Source organism: Phyllostomus hastatus, unplaced genomic scaffold, assembly GCF_019186645.2.
Source record: "Phyllostomus hastatus isolate PE091 unplaced genomic scaffold, TTU_PhHast_1.1 phas_contig_402, whole genome shotgun sequence".
NCBI classification, from domain to species: domain Eukaryota; kingdom Metazoa; phylum Chordata; class Mammalia; order Chiroptera; family Phyllostomidae; genus Phyllostomus; species Phyllostomus hastatus.
In genome coordinates this window covers 13,829,144-13,848,356 of record NW_025333873.1, presented here as the reverse complement: position 1 = coordinate 13,848,356, position 19,213 = coordinate 13,829,144, and the positions used below count along the sequence as shown (strand labels likewise).

General features: G+C 48.5%; 2 protein-coding genes across 4 annotated transcripts in view; one reads left to right on the top strand and one right to left on the bottom strand.

The window, feature by feature from the left end:
* Positions 1-7,925, bottom strand: part of ROCK2 (Rho associated coiled-coil containing protein kinase 2) — a 108,552-nt gene extending 100,627 nt beyond the window's left edge. For 2 of the 3 annotated variants that reach the window (XM_045844295.1, XM_045844296.1), the window contains exon 1: positions 7,275-7,925. In XM_045844295.1, coding sequence (XP_045700251.1) covers positions 7,275-7,415 — 141 coding nt within the window. In that variant the 5' untranslated portion in view covers positions 7,416-7,925. The remainder of the gene's footprint in view (positions 1-7,274) is intronic. The other variant, XM_045844297.1, reaches the window with a different exon arrangement.
* LOC123822398 (serine/arginine repetitive matrix protein 3-like) lies at positions 5,962-17,982 on the top strand. The gene is made up of 2 exons (XM_045844298.1): positions 5,962-6,800; positions 17,470-17,982. The coding sequence occupies exons 1-2, from the start codon at positions 6,326-6,328 to the stop codon at positions 17,895-17,897; spliced, it is 903 nt and encodes a 300-aa protein (XP_045700254.1). The 5' UTR covers positions 5,962-6,325; the 3' UTR covers positions 17,898-17,982.
* The last annotated feature ends 1,231 nt before the right edge of the window (positions 17,983-19,213 follow it).

Genomic DNA, 19,213 nt, shown 5'->3' with positions numbered 1-19,213 from the left:
TTTTTAATTCTTCTTTAATATATGTAGGCATCTTAAATTGTAAAGAACTTCTCCTAAAATTTCCTTCACTGCATAAATGTCCCGTATGTGATTATCTTTAATAAAAACTCAAAAAAAATTTTACAATAATCTAAAGCTAAAGGGGAAACTTCAATTGCAATAACCATGCCTTTGATAGCAATTCCCACTGCGGGGACTATACCTTAAGAATCCTGAAACACCAATTCAAAAAGCTTATGAACCCCCTTGGAAACAGCCTAAGTGCCCATCAGTAGATGAACGGATTTAAAAACGGTGGTACAGGCACACAATGGAATACTATGCAGAAGAAAGAGAAGGAAGGAAAGAAGGAAGGGAAGGAGGGAGGGAGGGACAGAGGGAGGGAGGATCCTTACCCTTTGTGACAGCAAGGAAGGAACTGGAGACTATTGTGCTAAGTGAAATAAGCCGGTTGGTGAAAGACAAATACCATATGATCTCACTTGTAAGAGAAACTAATCAACAAAATAAACTAACTAGCAAAACGGAGCCAGAAACATGGAAACAGGGAACAGACAGCTACCTGCCAGAGGAAAGGTGGGAGGGGACAACGGTGGAAAGAAGAGGCAGGGAATAGTCAAAGAACACGTGTGAATGACCCACGGGCGTGGACAACGGTGTGGGGACGGACTGTGGGAGCCGGGGGCTGGGCAGGACAGAGGAGGGCAAAGGGGGGAAAATTGGGACAACTGCAATAGAATAAAGAATTTTTAAAAAATAGCTGAAGAAAAATTTGTTAATGTTTTAAAAAAGAACCATACTGAAATACAAGGCAAAACAGTAGGGTAGAATCTGATACACAATGCACAAGTAAGACAGGTACTTCTACATTTGAAAAGAACACCGCTCCTTGGTTAAAGTCCAAAACTTCGCACATAATGGAATTCCAAAAATCAGTATCTGATGCCAACTGTGAACGAGAGGAGGCAACAATTGTACGTGGAGGTTAAATTCAGATGGGTACTCAAAGTATATAAGCCAAAATCCAGGTATAATATACAGTGTTTAAAACACCCTCTGGAAACCACCCTCATAGGAACCAAGTTAAAAAATTAATAATAACAACTGTTTCCTGATCTTTATGTAGAACAGGAAAGTATAAAGACAAATGTTGGATTAAGATGGACAGAAATAAGTTCAGAAGCCTACTCAACATGCTCAGAAAGGAAAGATGAGCACATAAATGAAGAAACACTCAAAGGACGTACATTTAAGTCGGAAGTACTTCAACTTGATCTGTGGCTTAGAAATCACCCAACTAGTAAAGACTGCCATTATCAGGGTCTACAGTGTAGACTCCACACAGTTCAACAAGGCTCATTCACCACCAGGAAGCAACAGGTATGATAGCAAGGTTGGGGGGGGGGGGGGTAGGGGAAGGCTTAGTATTAACCTAGCCAGTAGGATAATTCCACCTACAAAGGTCTCCCATCTGTATTATTTATATATTCTATTTTTTTAAACATTGGGATTGGCCTGTGGTATACAAAACGAAACTCCCTTCACCACATCATACACATGGTACCTCAGTAAAAATCAAAAGAACAAGCAGAATTAACAAGCACATGAAACAGTGCTCAGCATCATGTGTCATTAGTAAAATACACTGCAATGACTACAATCACGAAGACGGACAAGAGTGTTCCCTAAGGATGTGGAAAAACTGGAACCCTCATAAAATAGTGCAGCTACTTTGGAGAACAATTGTCAGTTTTTTAAAAGTTAAGTATAAGCTCACCATATGACCCAGCAATCCCACTCCTTAAAATCTAGCAAGAGAAATAAAAACATATGTCCACACATATGGTGAATTCTAAACAAAATGTGGTGTATCTATACAATGGAATATACTTCAGCAATTAAAAACAAAATATTGACACAGGCTACAGCATAGATGAACCTCAAAATATTGTGCAAGGTAAAAGCAGCCAGAGAAAACAACTGTATATTATATGATTCTACTTATACAGAATTTCCAGAAAAGAAAAATTTATAGAGACAGAAAATAGATCATTGGTTGGCTGCAGCTGGAAGCAAGGACTGACTGCAAACATGCTCAAGAGAATTTGGGGTGATTAATGAAAATGGATTGTGATGGTTGACAACTTTATAGCTATTAAAAATGAGTGCATTACCCACAATGGGTAAATTTTACAGTATGTATGTTACACCTCAATAAAAAGAACTAGCAAAGCTAGTAAACAATGATACCTATGTTAAAAACCCCTGCTGACTGCTCTCAAATGCTAGACTTTTATTTCAGAGCTAATTGTACGCACAAATAAGAGAGTGAAACATGCCTTGTCAATTGTACTACATCCTCAGGCTACATTTATTTTTCAACCAACAATTATCAAGGAATTACTGCAGGGAAGACATTGTGTATGGCTCTCCTTTGTCTGCTACTGAACACCACTAGCAGATGTAAAAGGAAAGCTACCCTAACTCTAAATTCCCTTACTATAACTGTTTTAAATAAGATGCAAAGAGAACAAGGAAAATGAAGCATTTCAGTTTATTAGAAAAAGAAACAGATTACTACAAACAGTAAATACAGGGGTGAGGAAAGGAGGTTTATAGTTGTATTAACAATACAATAATTAATAAATAATACAAGAATAAACTGTTTCAAAAACTCACAATTGTAAACCTCCTTTTGCCCACCCTGTATTTTAAAGCTAAATAAAACTGCTAGTGATCAGTACGCTTGATAAGACCTGAAAATTTTTCAAAACAGTCATTCATAGTGACTTATAACAACTCTTGGTTTCTGATCAAAATCTCTCATGCCCTTTGGTTTTGGTTCTACTTTTGTTAACAAATATTGCCTTATTATTAATAACAGCCAATATACTATTTTAAAGAATTCAACCCTGTGCCCTGGCTGGTGTGGCTCTGTTGATTGGTTTCATCCTACAAACCTAAAGATATTGGGTTGATTTCCAGTCCAGGGTACATACCTAGGTTTCGGGGTCAGTCCTTGCTTGGGGCATGTAGGAAAGGCAACCAATCGATATTTCTCTTCCTCTCTTTCTCCCTCCCTTTCCCACCCTCTAAAATCAGTAAGCATGTCTCTCAGGTGCTGATTTTCCAAAAAAAAATTCACCCTGTGAACCCAGCATTTCATCTGCCCTCACTCATTAAGTATGGTTTCAACACAGGCATTACGACGTCACCAAGGTATATAAGAAGGAACTGGATGTTTAACCAGAAGAAAAGTTAGAGGGGAGAGGGAACAGATGACACATGATAAACGATAAAGCTGTTCAGCCCTCCACATGAGATGTCTTGACTTCACCTAAAATACTGAATAGAATTAGCTTAAATCCTTTCCAAGACAGACTGTTTCAGCACAATCCAGAAAATATCCAAATTACAATTAATTTTTCCTACCTGACCTCCAATTAATTCCACCACCCAAACCTATCCTCTCTGCATATACAAATGTTCATTTGTCTCCCTTCCTATAGATAGATAAGAAATAAGTGTCAGGAACATAGATCAAATGTTTACTTGGGAACTACTTTAATATCTCTTCAAGCAGGGGTATATTTCTACAAATAACTCCTTTTACTTAAAAAAGAACTGTTCAGTCAACAAATATTTACAGGACACAACAATTGGAAGACAAAAAAGACCCATCTCCCAAAGGAGCCTGTATTCGGTCCGTTAAACAAACTAAAAAACCAAGATGTATATAACTAGACAACACTTAGTATGTGAAGCATTCCTCATCACAATCATCCAGATAATTAAGCTAAAGTCAACCTGCTCTGCTCTCTCTCTATCTAAATAAAGGATTGCTAGAGGAGGCTCTGCAATTCATTTCTATGGCCTAAAAAACAACCCCAATAATAATCCGTTAGAAATTAGTTCCAAGTCTATAATCTCTTTAAAATAACGAAGGTAAGGAGGCATTGAATACTAAGTGACCAATTATAACAAAAAAAAATGTAAAGCACTTTAGATATCTGAACAAACCCATACGTTACCAAAATATAATCATTCTTGGACATAGAAACATTCCCCAAGAGATTATCAATGCTGACCAAAAACAAACCTCAGTATTTCCTCTGTCACACAAATACACGCACGAAGGGAAATGCTAACCACTGTGACTCAAACGGCTTCCGAAAGGTAAGTGAGGATCACGTGGGACAACCCACTGCATAATTTAATCATACTTTACAGGGAGGGAAAAAATAAAGTACAGATGGGAGAATGACTCCAATCAAGAATAAAATGAGAAGAGATAGTTTTAGTAGAATCCTGAATGCCACCATGATTTCACCCTGATTTAAAGATAAAGCTTCATAATCTACCAACAGAAAGTTATTTTGTGTTTTTTCCCAAAAGCTGTAATAAAATCGTTCTGAGTCATTCACATTCTTTTCACCAGTAAACCTTCTCACTGACAGCTCATATATATTTTTAATATTAGCACAAAACAGGACTTTAAGTATAGTTCTAGAGTACTGTTGCCATGGAGAAACTCAAGAGGTCCAAATGGAGACCAAACCCATAACCATTACTGTCCCTCTCCCCCAAGCACCACTCCCCCAACAGGAGGTCTTATGACCAGAATACAGAGCCACAAACAGAAGCTCCCAATTAATGTTTTGGGAACTCTAATACTTAGTCAAATCTTCTGATAAAATTCTTGTAGCTCTACCTCATACTTTCCCTCAGAATTCCAAATGGAATAAAAATAACATTAAAAATAAAAACCATTCGAAGCCCTGGCCAGTAGGTCAGTTGTTTAGAGGCCAGTCCTGACAAGGGCCCAAGGTTGCAGGTTTGATCCCGGTCAGGGCACAGACAGGAATCAACCAATAAATGCATCAGCAAGTGGAGCAACAAACAGATGCTTCTCTCACACTCTGTCCTCCTCTATTAATAAATTTTTTAAATCACTAAAACCATGATAGCACTAAAAGAAAACTCAGGTATATGACACCACATTCTCGATCATGGAGAATGTCCTAGCCATGACGTCTAAGCCAGGAATCACTCTTCAATGAGACCAAGCAATTGGACTACATAAAAGTTTCTTTCATTAAGTTTAAAAAATGACAAAGCACATGTACCATGTAATTTTATGTTTTTTAAATATTTTTTTCAGACATATACATACTAAAATATGAACTCAAACAGTGATTATCTCTATGTGAGGAGACTATATACAGGGTGGGGCAAAAGTAGGTTTAAAGTTGTGAGTACAGGAAACACAGTTTATTCTTGTATTATTATTTATTAATTATTGTATTATTTTCCACACAAACAACTATAAACCTACTTGTGCCCCACCCTGTATTTAAACAGCTAAAAACAGCAATGACAAAATCTGATGTCAACTGTCACGCCAGTAATGTGTCACCTCAACAAAAGTGTACAGTGTGTGGCTATATATATAGAGATTACTGGTCAACAAATGAATGGACTGAATTGTGTACTGAGCATGTACAATGTTTCATCTTTTAAAATAGCCTTTATTTTAACAACTTAGAAAACACTTTAATAAAACAGAATGTAAGGCTCTGGCAAGGGAGCTCAGTGGGTCAGAGCAGCACCCGGATACCCCAAGGTTGTGGGTTCTACCCCTGGTCAGGGCACATGCAAGAATCAAACCAGAAATAAAGTGGAACAACAAATCGATGTTTATGTCTCTCCCTACAAATCAATAAATTAAAATTTTTTAAAAAAGATAAAAGAATGTATATCACATGTGCAAATGGCTTAGGTTCAGGTTCAGAATAATCCTAATGATTATGAGTAACATCAGTAAAGACCCGAGATGAAAGTCTGAAAAATTTCTATCTGGGACTGAATACGGACCTGATGAATACTGCACTATTTTTAACTGAACTTTCTGGCCTTGGGTCAAAGTTTTGCTAGCAAAATGCCACAGTGAAAATGCTGGGAGGGAAGCCCAGAGTCTAGCTCTGGCCTGGGAGAAGCTATGCCCTTCAGGTGACCAATCCCACCCCCAGCGCAGACGTGCAGATGTGCAGAGAGCCACGCTCACGTGGAAACACGCCACGCCACACGCGCGTGCAAATAGGACAGGGCTCAGCACCCCAGGGCCTCCGCACACCGCGAGGTGCCTCTGCGGCCGCGGGCGGCCCCTGCCCTTTGGCCCGACGGCACTGAGTCACTCCGCGAACCATTCCAGAACCTCGAAGGGCGGCCGACTGCTTCCGAAGAAAAGGTACTCGCTGCAAAGGGCGGAGACGCCGGTTTTCTCTGTCGGTCACAAGGGTTTTCCCCGCGGGGAGAAGAACTGAACATGAGTCCCGGGAGAGAATATTCAAAAAAAAAAAAAAGAAAGAAAGAAAGAAATCCACGGAACGCCCTCCAGTCCTCCGGAGCTCCCTTAATACCCAGAGCATCTCCTTCGGGTTCTCCTGCCCCCCCCGGGGCAAAACCCCACACCCCCGGGCCCCGCGAGCGCATCTCCGCCGCACGCCCACCACGCCGTCCGGGAAACACGACCGTCCGTCCGTCCGTCCAGACAGGAGCCGCAAGCAGGCGAACGCTGCGCAGCGCCTTCCTACTTCGTAAAAAAGCACGGTCCTTTCTCCCTCGAGAGCGAGGGGCACACTCGACGTGGCCGCTGCCCGGCACTTCGAAGGCTGTCGCGGGGACGCGGCCCAGGGAAGAGGGCTCGCTCCGCTCTGGGGCTCAGGCTGCGGCTTCCGCGCCGGCGCGACGGTCTCGGGAAACTCAAGGCAAGAAAGTCAAGTGCACACTACACGGCAACGGTGAGAGCTCCAAGACCTCAGGCTCGGGGGACACAGGGAGGGCAGCCCCCGCGGCGGGTGGGCAGGCACTCCCAACGGGGGCAGCACCGGGCTGCCCCTCGCTGCGACCCGGGTCCCCTCGCCGCAGGACACGCTCTCCCACTGGCTACTCGGGGCGTCTGAAGGAAGGCAAACCCTCCGCCCGGCCTCCCCCGCACCCGGAGGGGAGGCGGGAAGGAGGAAAGGGGTGGGTCCTCCCAGGGCTCCAAGGAACGCGCAGCCGGGTTTGACATCGGCTCCGGGGGGTCCCCGGCAGGAAGCAAAGGTGGCGCTCCACGCCGGGAGCTCGGTCGCCGACCCGGGCCCGGCTGCCGGAAGCGGGGCGGCGTGGGGCGAGACCTCCCCCGCGGGTGGGGGGGGCGCAGAGAGGCGGGCCGAGGGGGAGACGCGAGGTCGCAGCCCCCGCGGGGAGGGCTCCGGGCGCCGGCCACTTACCAGCAAGCTCTCCACGTTGATGGGCGAGCGGGGGTCTCGGATCAGCGCCTCCAGCTTCCTCTGGCGGCTCGCGCCCGCCGCGTCCCCCGGCTGCTCCTCGGGGGCGCCGGGCATTTTCCCCGTCGGCGGGGGCCGGCTCATGCCGCCGCCGCCGCCGCCGCCGGGCCCGCACTCTGGCTCCCCGCGCGCCGGCCCGGACGCCTCGGGGCCTAGCGCCGCCCCCGAACCGCCAGCCCCGGGCGGGGTTCCGCCCGGGCCCACGCCCGCCTCTAGCTCGGGCTTCGGGTCTCCGCGCCGGTCCCGGGCCCGGGGCTGTCCGAGGGGCCGGCCTCGCCCGGGAGGCCGGGAGCGGAGCGCGGCGTCCCCGCCCCTCAGTCAGATTCGCGCCGCCGCCGGGTCCGCTCGTCCGCCGCGAGCTCGCTCCCCCAGGACTCCGAGAGCGGGAGCGGCGCCGCCGCCGCCGCCGGGCCCTGCCCGCCCTGCCCTCCGGGGCTCGGGTGGCTGACGCCCAGGCTCAGGCGACTACGGCCGCCGCCAGCCCGCTCCCATGGTCTCCGCCGGCCGCCCCAGTCCCACAAGCCCGCTGCCCTCGCACACTCCCGCGCCGCGCGCAGCCGCTACCCACAAGCCCCTCGGCCGCGGCCGCCGCGCGCCCCCGCAGCCCCGCCCCGCCCGGAGCGCGCGCCCGCACGCCCCGCCCCGCCCCGCCCGGAGCGCGCCCCCTGCGCGCCTCGCCCCCGCCTCTGGTCGCCCCTTTTCCTCCTTTTTTTTTTTTCGTTTCCTCCAGTCCGCTGCGCGTTTCTACTTTCCGAGCCCTCCCTCCCTCCTCGCCCCCGCCTCCTCCCCTCTCGGAGTTCTCGGAGGGTGAACGGCCGTGTGTGCGGTCAACGCCTGACTTTGCCCGCCGCGCCCCCCGCGCCAGGGGCGGGGAGAGCGCGCCCGCGGCTGGGACCCGCCCGCGGCTCGGCTCCCGCCAGAGCCGACCTCGGCGGACGACCCGGGGACTCCGAGGCGGAACCGACCACCCCTGCCGCCCAGTCCCGAGGCCGCTGTGTGGGGGCGGGAGTGGGGGCTGGTGGAGGGATGCATGGGTCCGCGCCCCCCACCGCCGCCCGGCCCGGGCTGACTCAGCGCGCAGCTATGCGGGTCTTGCATCACCCGCGCCAAAATAATAGCGACCGCCAGTCGCTGCTCTCGCCTGCAGAGCTCTGAGCTTGCAGGGGGCCTGCCCGGGCCACGGAGATCTTACTGGGAAGGCCGGGAGGGTGTGCAGTGGGAGTCGGAAACTGGACGTGGACAGGCGGTTGGATTCCTAGTCCTGGGGCAGGAGGGCCTGGCAGAGTTCCTTCCGGCCCCAGGGCACGAGTCCTGGAATTCCAAAAACCTTTCTGCGCCTGCCTAGCAATCCTCTCCCAGCCTGAGCTGAAACCCTAATCACAAGACAAGAGAGCGGTAGAAAAATGCTTTCCATCCGCAGGCCTTCGCGAGGTCCTTGACTTTTGGGGCGGCAGAAGGGCGGTTGTAGGGGCCGCTCCTCCACATTCCTGGCCCCTCGCCATTGGCCAGATCTACCCAGGGCGCAATCTGAAAAATATGTGCCAAGAGCTATAAAACTGTTCATTGAACCCCCTTGACCCAGTAAACCCATTTAAGGAAGTAACATTTCTAAGGAAATGATCCAAAGAGGCAAAGAAGGGGGGCGAACTTGTATAAAGATGTTTATAGCAGGACTATTCACAACGTTCATAATGGCTCAAACCTGGAATGGACCCAATTGTCCAGCCATTGGGGAGGAATCCAAACAAGCTCTGTCACATTAACAGAAAGAATCCTGGCATATGTGCAAGATGTATGTCAAGCACATGAAAGTTTTGGCAAGCACACGAAAAGATGTATCGGAAATAAGGTTAAATGAAACAACAAATATGAAATAGCTTGTACGCACTATTTAAAACTATGTAAAGTGAACAGCTGTGAGAAGGAGGGAGACTACAGCTGTTTTTCAGTGGGATGTTTTTGCTGTAAAGATACTTAAGAGAACATTAAATTTTCGATAATTGAAAACTACTGTTGAATGGGCCACTCCAAAAAAAGCTACAATCTGATACCCATTAAGTAATGTCTTAAGAACCATTCTCACTGTCTTGTCAGAGATAAGCCCACATTTGGCAACTTAGTGCTAAAGCCCTGACCTTGTAATAGTAACATTTTAATCAGTGAATGTTCCAGGAGTCTCATTTTCGGTTTTGTGTTAAAGCCACCCTCCCTTGGACTTAGGCAGGAGGAGGCCCTGCAGGATCCAATAGAACTTTTCCTTCTCAGATAATGCCACTGACTTGCGGTCAAAAGTTAAGTGCTTCAGAATGTATGTGGAGTGACTCATTCATACCTCCACAGACCAAACCAAGAGGAGAGAATGAGCCTACACTTCTGCTGTATGGGGGGCAAAATAATGAAATAATCCATGATTACAGATCCTTTTATTCCTAAGAAGAATATGATATGCAAAGCAAAGGGAACACCATGTGGTTCTCAGGTTCCAAACTAATTTTTTCAGTGACTGGCTGTGTGTTACGGAACTTGGTGGCCTAACAGGAAGCCATAGTCACAAATACTAGACATGAAAATTCTGTGTAAAAAAAAAAAAAAAGTAGTGATCCACAAGGTACAGATAATGGGCACCTTTTGCTATGGTCATTTACATAGGCTAGAAAAACTCATAGTGTAGAAGATCTTTATCCGAGGCCTCATCATTGTCTGTGTGGAGGAAAAGAAAACTATCTCTTGATATGAGTTAAACCTTTTTATTTTATTTTATTTCCTTCTTGGTCAGTAAAACAGTTCTTGTTTTACCAAAGTAATACACAATGCATTCTTGTAAAAGGTCGAACAAACCAGCAGTATGTAGAACACACCTTGAAAAACTACTCTCCCGTATCTGCCCCACACGCACATTCTCTTATCATTCAAGACCTTGATTCATTCTCATACATGTGTATTTGTATATACCCATATGTATCGTTTCCCCACATATACGGCATTATACCATATAGTCTTTCGCAACTTGATTGTTCCCCTTGATCGATATGTCTTAGAGATATCTCCACGTCTGTACAAAGAAATCTACCTCGTTCTATTTAACTGCTGTACGACGTCCCGTAGTACAGATGAAGCATGCTTTTATTTACTCTTGATTAGGGAGCATAGTAGTTAAGGACAGACTTTGGAGACAGAGTGTCTGGGTTAAAAGCCTGCCACCGCCAAACACAAGCTCTGTGTGTCTGGGCTTCCTTACAATGTTTGTTATAAAGTGCTTCAATGAATACTGGCCCTTGATAAATATTAGTTATTATTAGTATTTTCTCACTGTCACAAACAGTGTTACAGTTGGCATTCCTGTATTTTTGCCTTCGTGTGGACATTTAAATAGTATCGACTCCTACAAGTGAAATTGTATCGAAGAGGAGGCACGCTTCAGATAGTTACAGACATTGCCAAACTATCCTCAAAAAGACTAGCAGTTTACATTCCCACTCTCAGAAGAAGAAACTGCCAATTTCCCTTTACCTTTGCCAATATTAAATACTATAAATCTTTTCTGTTTTTGCCAACTTGATGGGCAAACAAAATGGTGTCTTGTTTTAATTTGCATCCCTTTAATTACTACTGGAGGTGAGCATTTCATGTTTCTATTCCTTCTGAAATCACCTGTGTATATCTTGTGTTCACTGGTCTTCCATTTTTCTTACTAATTTGTAGGAGCTCTGTATTTATTGTGGATATCCCTCCTTCTTATAACATAATGCTAAAACGTGTGTTCTAATGTGCAATTTTCTTTTCTTCCAGTCTGTTGTTTGTCACTTCCTTTTGTTTTCAGGATCTTTTTTTGTCAAGCCACTGTTGTTACCTTTTATGAATTCACATCTGCCAATGGTTTCCTTTACATCTTCTAGGTTTTATGTCTGGGTCAGGACTGAAACTGCAAGACTTCCAGTCTTGCGGGGAAATGGCAGTTCCCTGCTAAGTTCCTAATAGTTTCCTAGTCATGTCAATCTCATCTCACCCCCTGTTGAGCCACAGAAAGAGGGTCTCCCTGTGCCCGCTCTTTTCAGAGCAGCTCCTGCTGCAGCTCTGTGGTCCTGTCCCAGGTTGCTGGGCTCCCTTTTAACACTGTCCCTTACGTGTCCTGAGCACGGGGGTGACAGGTGGGACCTGGATAAAAAACTCTGTCCAGCACTCAGGAAGAGTACTCAGGGGGAGTAAGCGCGGAGAGCAGAGGGCATTTACACAGGCGGGCCTGTCTGTGTGTAATACGGCTTTGATTCCGCCGTAACCAGCTTGATCTGCAAGACTTAGCAGCTCCACCCCATTTTATATGAATTTTGTCTATGTTTCTTTTCTCCGCTTCCTCATTCCCAGCCCATTTCTAAGTGGCTGGTGCCAGGTTAACACCCACTACCCAGCAATGCCTTCCCAGCTACCCGGACCCTTCACAGCCCGGACTGAAAGAACAGAGCTCCCCCGCTTCCCTCTCTGGTTTACCTGAGACCCCCCTGCTCTGTTCCAACTCTAATGTGAGCGATTTGCCTCTTCCCCGGGAATTAACCCACCCTTCAGATGCAACCTTACCCTCTCCACCCATAAATACGGCTATATGGACCTTTTTTTTTTTTTTTGGTCTTTTTATGTGGTGCTTGCAATTACTTGTTTAATGATAATAATTATTACTAGGCACAAGGGTTTACTATGTGCTAGGCAATGTGCTTTGTAGAAATTACCTGACTTCTCCAAACAGCCTTTTGCTAATGGTACTATTACTATGTCCATTTTCCAGTGATGTCATAGGGACTCAGATATATGATAATGGAGTGAATACGTGAATTAATGAATGAAAATAATGAACTCTGAATGGCTGGGCATCACCAAAACACCTCACAGGCTTTCCCATCTTGCTTCACATCGCAAGCTGGTGTTGCAATGTAGCAAGGTGCCTCTGTCCCACAGAAGCCAAGATTTAATAACAGAATAAAGGCATGAACTCTCAATTCAAAGGTGTCATTATTTTTGTGAACTCCACTATTATAAAGGGTACAGGGTTTAATAGTTTATGAAATAGAGTTTTATCCTAAGTCTCATTCATGGTGCTGGTAATAACTCCCAGCATGAATGAGAAAATTGCTGTATCCCTCTGTGAGTCAGTTTCCTCATACACACAACAGAAATAATGAAGCTTGGTTGTCATTAAGGCTCCTTAAGATCTCCAGATGAAAAGATACTGGGTGCGTCCAAGATAAATTATTCACCAGTATCCTATGAAAGGTTCTCAGAGGAGAAAGCGCTGGTCACAGCTCAAAAGTCTACTTGGAAGCAAATGGTAAGTCCCTCCAAAAAATATGTACATGGGAGGGAGGACCCCAAAACTGGAATTTATTGATAAAAAACTGTGTTTATTCTTACATGTTTAAACATCAGACACTTTCAAAGCACCCTCCAGCTGATGCAAGAAGCCTACGGAGACATTTTTTCCACTGCTCAGAACAGTTTTCAAACTCATCGATTTTTATGCCTTTTAGTGCTTCTGCCGTTTTTTGTTTGTTTGTTTGTTTCACTTCTTCCACATTGGCAAAACCTTTCTCTTTGAGGACTTTTGTCACCCAGGGAAACGAAACAAAACAAAACAAAGTTGTTCTGGGCGAGATCGGGTGCATAAGGAGGGTGGGATGCCGGGGCGGGGGGTGGTCTTCCGGTTTCTGGTCCAAAACCGCTGAACACTCAGTGGTGTGGGCTGGTGCACCCATAAATCACCCTTCATGAAACGGGCACACGTGTTGAAAGAGTCTTCCGAAAAGTTCACGGGGTGCAGCCTCTCACAACACCACCAGCTGGAACACTGATGCAGATGGGTTCCTAGAATACTCCCCTAGCTGGGGAAGTCTGTATGTACTACAAGGACCCGATTCTCCAGAAGATAATTCTGTAGGGGTTTTTTTTGCGGGGGGGAGGCTTCCTTCATATACACATCTGAGAAGAGTGGTCCCAGGAAATGTTTGGGACCCTGGAAAGTTCAGCTCTGATTCTGGCCCTGCTGGTTTGGCGGAAGGCCTTGATGCCATATCCGGCAGCCTCATTTTCCCCATTGGTGGGATGGAACTGGCCCCGGGACGCGTTCTCTGCTCAAAAACCCTCACTGGATCCTCTGATTCTGTTGCTCTGCGTGGTGGGTGCCTCCAAGCAAGCAGAGGCACGACGGGGGTGAGACGTGGGACCCAGCAGCAGTGTGGCAAAGGGGAGTTGAAAGGGGCCAGTTTGGGGGACGTTTTCGTAGCCCGCAGTCCACCGTCTGTAATGAGGTGGTTTGTGATCAGAAGTCGTGCAGACCTTACGGAGCACGCAGAGAAGAAAGCTGCGGTTACAGTGGTCGGTCACTAGAACGCAGGGCTAACCCTTCGTTTCCGCGACCGCCCGCCTTATTGCGACATGAGAAGTCACTTGAAACGTCCTGGCCTTCAGAGCGGCCCTTTGATGACGAGGGTCACCCTTGTACTCTTCCACTCACTGCCTCGACCTCCCAGTGAAGTCCGGGCCTTCGTGCGGCAGACACAGAGGAGGCGGGCCTGCGGCGTGTCCAAGCCCAGGCTGGTCGGAGTGCTCCCCACCTTTGGACAGGCAGTGCATGGTTGTGATGAGGGCACTTGCAGAAGCATCCCAGGAACCTCGTTTCCAGCCTAACTCTGTGCCTCCCTAGCTGTGTGGCCTCAGGAAAATTAACGCACCTCTCTGAGCTTCGATTTCTCTCTCAGGGTTTTCGTGGGGAACAAATAAGAGAAGGCTTACATAGCATTAGGCAGATTAGACAAGTGGTTCATTCTCCTCTGTCAGAAGCTGGCAAGGTTCCGGGCACTGTTCCTTTTACTTCATTCATTCATCCAGCAAAGGTATCTGTGTGCTGGTAACAGCAGCAGACAGCAGCGAAGTAAACCCTGTGGGCCCTTACTGGGCTTATGATCTAATCGGGGAGGGGGGCAGATATGACACAAATAATCATGTAGGTGAGCAATTACAAATGTGGCGAGTGCTACAAAGGTATCTGTAAGGTGCTAAGAGAATTATAATGGGAGCTTAGCCCAGGTGGGGATCACGGAACGTTTCCAAGAAAGTAATACTTCTGGTGACATCGAAAAGGATGAATAGAACTGGGGGAACTGGGCGCCAAGGAGAAGAGGATGGCCTAGGCTGAGGTCAAGAGGGAAAAAACAAGTAAGGGAATTTCCTAACAGACAGGTAGGTAGTTAAGCCGTCTGCGGTGTGGTTGGTCAGGAGTGGTACCACCCAGGAAAGGTGCGGGTCTGCCACTGGCGGACGGGAAACACTTGTGACATCAAAACACTGCGATTTAGCCTCATCGAGTTTCAAGAGTTTTATTCTACCCGTCCACAACAACACTTGTACTTGCAGAGTTTGTTTGCAGCCATTTTTTCTGAGTACTTTTGGTAGTAATCCTTAGAAGCAGGCGAATCTGACATCACCTGGTCAAAGAGACTCTTGTCCTGATCACCGCTGAAGAGATCAGCATTCCCCCCGCTCCCTCCCTTTATCTGAAGGAGCAGATCCCAGTGGAAAATACAGAAGTTGGACACATGAGAACTGGATTCAGGCTTCGGCACCACCATCTCAGGGCCAGACCCTGGGCAAGACACTACCTCGCTGAACTCCAGTTCCTCACCCATAAGAGCTGATCCACAGAGTTGATTCTTGTTAAAGCAAGAAAATGTATGTGAGGTGCTATGCAAGCCTGACTCTTGGCACACATCCAGAGTCTTTTCTCTTAAGCCCTGCTTCCGTTCTGGGCACGAGAGAGGGAGATGTCCAAGGTGACCTCTAAGCTTTGTGGGCTTCACCAGTCAAGTGGCAAAGACTGACTACTGCATCTAAAGGCTGCACATGTATTTTAAGGTAGATAAAAATGGATGAGTTTGAAAAAAAGCAGAAGTGGTGGGATATTCCTTTGTGATTCTTTTGCACTTTTCCAGAAAAAAAATATATATTACATAAAATGGGCAGATAGATGATAGATAGACATATCATGGCAGCCAGCAGAAGCTGAACGCCAGTGACCGTATCCTTCAAGCCTTTCCATCTCTTGCCTGTTTCTTGTTGACATTCTCACGGGCAGTGTTTGAACAGGGCCAGGCTGTCTGCATGCAGTCATTGTTCGCTGTGGCTGAGCAGGATGCGCACGGGAAAGCCACGCAGACTTTGACAGACGTCACTCCATCACCCGATGCCGAGAAGATGCGAGCCACGAGTCCGAAGGACAGGGGCCAGCTCCTCTTTCATCTGCCCCGCCACACCCCTCAGAGAGCTGGTGCTGAGGCTTTGCAGCGGAGCTGAGCGCTGAGAGCGAGGAGGAGCCCAGAGGAGTGGAAACCCTCTGGAGGAGAAACACCAGTATCACAACTTTGCTGCTGGGCATGGTAGAGATTCCCAGAGCATCAGGGCATCAGCCTTCAAATACGGGCTTCGGCACAAACAACATCCCTTTTTTATTACATAAAAATCTCTTATAGCCCTGGCTGGCGTAGCTCAGTGGATTGAGCGCGGGCTGTGAACCAAAGTGTCACAGGTTCAATTCCCAGCCAGGGCACGTGCCTGGGTTGCAGGCCATGGCCCCCAGCAACCGCACATTGATGTTCCTCTCTCTCTCTCTTTCTCCCTCCCTTCCCTCTCTAAAAATAAATAAAATCTTAAAAAATTTTATTACAAAATCATAAGCATGTAATTTTGGAACACGAGAATATCACACTCAAGCACATCACGTGACATTGTAGGCGAAATGTTCACATTGCTGTCCATCTCATGCGAGACATCCATGCACCCTACCAACCACACTCAAGCACACATTACTTCCGCCAGACCCTGTGTGGTCCACATGCTCGTCCCAAGACGACATGAAAGCGAGTTGGGCATCAGTGCATCCACACACCCTCCCAGCCTCAAAGAATGGGAACGGCTCCAAGGGCCCACTCTGGGGCAGCCTCTGTTAGTGCAGCTCACAGCGGTCCCGTGCGGTGCCCTCTCCTCACCAGCAGAACGGGTGGGTGCCCACGACGCATCACAGACTGTGACCGGGGCACTCAGAGATAAGGAAGTCGGGTCCATGGATCTTCTGCTTTGGTGAGGGAAATAAGCATATCCCTGGGGCCCGGCGAGGAGCAAGTGCTCAGCTTCCTTACCGCCTGAAAGATGGGCCGACTAAATGAATGAACATGAAGCCATAAATGCAAGCAAGCTGCATGGTCCAGAAGAAGGCACAGGACTGGGAGTCTGAAGGTGGCGTTGGCATCCCAGTCCAGCTCACCCACTGTGCAGCTGGGCATCGGGCTGGCTACTTCTGCTTGTTCTGCGTTCATCGTCCACCCTGCTCTGTGTCCCAGGGGCTGACTTCTATGGACCACCTCCCAGGGCCCCCTTGCCCTCTGTCTTCTGGTTGGGCTCAGCCAAAGGGAGTCCCTGGAAACAGACCGGGGGTTGAGGACAGAGTTTCTGCCCCTTCTCCCTGGCTCATCCCCCAGCAGCAGCTCTGCACCCAGAACCTACCTCTCCCCGCCCCCCTGGCTGCATTCCATTCTCACTGGGCTCCAGGGACACTGGGTCTTCCCTTTGCCCTGGTGGCCCGAGATCGGCGCTGCTGCTGACCACTGGGTGCCTCACCAGGCCTTGTCTTCCTTAGTTCTGCCCACACCTCTGCCAAGAGTGCCTTCGTGGGGACTGCCTGAGTCAGTTCGGGTTCCTGCTGAGACCTAACTTACTCACTAAATTAGCACAAGTCACGGCACTCCTCAGTGTCAGCTTCTTCCACTATGAAATGGAAATAACAACACTTAGGGTCCAGCACTGTACTGGAACACGGGCCCTCAGTAAATATGGGCTGTTGGAACAAATGAGCGGATGGGTGGGTGGATGGATACCTGTGAGGATTAACGACAAGATGTTAATGTATGAGGCACAAAAATATTGGTTATTATAATTTTTATTCAGTGGTCAGTGAATGTAATAGATAGAATTAACTGTGCTGATATCACAAAAGGGTCACGGGTCAAGAATCAGGGAAACCCAGCCCCAGTTTTTCCTCGTGTCCATTGTGTGATCTCAGGCGATTCCTTTTCCCATTCCGTGCCTCTACTCTTTCTCCTAGAAGGCAAAAGAGCTGGAGTTGACCTCCAAGAGGCCCCCAGCCTGGACAAGCATGAAGTGTTCCAGAGAAACTACAGTCTGAGCTGGAGAACTCAGGGAAGCGCCCAGGGCAGAGCTGGTAAGCACTGGGACCGCAGATGGACATTCCAGGGGGACGAGAGGTCAGTCGATCCTGGCGAACAGGAACAAGCCTCTCACTGGAAAAGAAGTTGCCCACGGGGACTCGAGGGCCCTGAACGTCAGGTTGAGGGACGAGCACTGTGCAAGGAGGAGACGGCCGTGCCCCGGGCCCCGGACTCAGCAGGAGAAGGGAGGATGGCTGCCTCTCTCTGCTCCGCCCACGGAGGCGCCATCCCTGTCTTCATCTCCGAGGGCAGCTGCCCCGTCCCTCTTGTGATTCCTTTCGCTGGAGGTCACTTGTCAGATTAGGGATGAGGGGAGACGTCCTGGGTGAGGAAACCATGTGGTAAGAGATATTTTGGGTGCTGTTCAAATCTTGGCAAAAGAACTTGTGCCTGTCATGACCCTGCTTACATGTAAAAATCTGTTTATTTGCAGGAAAGTCAATGGCAAGATCATCGAAAGAAAGTGATTTTTTAAAAAAATTTATTGCCAAAATGTAAATCCAGAAAAAATAATTTTTAATGGGCCTTGAGCAAGAAGGATCCTAGGTATTGAGTCAAAACACTTGGAATAAACTATAAAAATTGTCAGTAGGAATCACAATACTAAACTAGTGCAAGACATATGGAGTTGTTTGAAATGTGGTGAGCTGTGTGAGTCTAGACATGTCCCTTCATTCTCGGGCCTCAGTTTCCCTGTATGTCACGTAAAGGACTTAGACGAGATGGGGGGTTCTAGAAGCCTTTCCTTCCCCGGGGCAGGGCCTGCAGCTCCCGTTTCGCTGCCCTCTCCCACTCTGTCCAGCGCAACATTCCTGGAAAGGCACAGGAGAACACGCACACCCTCGATCCGGGCTGGCTTGACCCCTGTCTCCTGCACGGCCTCTCGGAGCACAGGGGCTGGGGAGCCGAGGCAGTCGCTGGGCTCCGGCTCTCTGTGTGGCTTTGGCCGGAGATGGGGAGTCGGCGCCAGCCTGCAGCCACACTGGGCCTCTGGGAAAGGGCCACCTCCACATGAGCCGGCCTGGCCGCCACTGGTGGCGGCAGGGCTCGTCCCCTCCACTGGCTGTTCCGCGGGGCGGCCCCGACCGACCGCTGAGCTGCACGCTGCTAGCTGGGGCGGCAGTCATGCTGAGATGCTCCTCTGTCGTCTGTGGTGCCATCCTCCAGCTCGGACACGTGGGCAGCCTACCCCCCCCCACCCCGCTGAGCCATGGGGGGGCGGTCCCCAGGCGACACCTGCTCTGTGAGATGCTCCTCAGAAACCAGACCTTGTCACTCGAGTTTGGAGAATGCGGCCTGCTCTGTGCCCCTCCGCACTGCAGGGCCCCAGAGCTCCGAGAGGTCCCAAGAGGCGAGGGACTCATTCCGGCTTATCAAACCCGGTGTATTTCCAAGAAATAGACTCGTATTCCACCAAAGGACTTTTGTTTGTTTGTTCGGTGACTCCAAGCAATGTGTCTCGGAACTGCAACCCCCAGCAGCACGCTCCGAGGAGCACTGCTCGCGGGGTTGAAACCCACAGCTGCTGGTGTTCGGGGAGGGCCGCCTCCGTCTGGGCTCCTGCGCCCGGCCTCACTTCCCACCGCTCCTCTGCACCCCCGAAGGTCCAGGGCCACTGAA

Coding starts and splice junctions, on each gene's coding strand:
- LOC123822398 (XM_045844298.1), top strand. CDS start 6,326: ATGAGTCCCGGGAGAGAATATTCAAAAAAAAAAAAAAGAAAGAAAGAA. Junction 6,801..17,469: donor GTGCACACTACACGGCAACG/GTGAGAGCTCCA, acceptor TCTTTCTCCTAG/AAGGCAAAAGAGCTGGAGTT.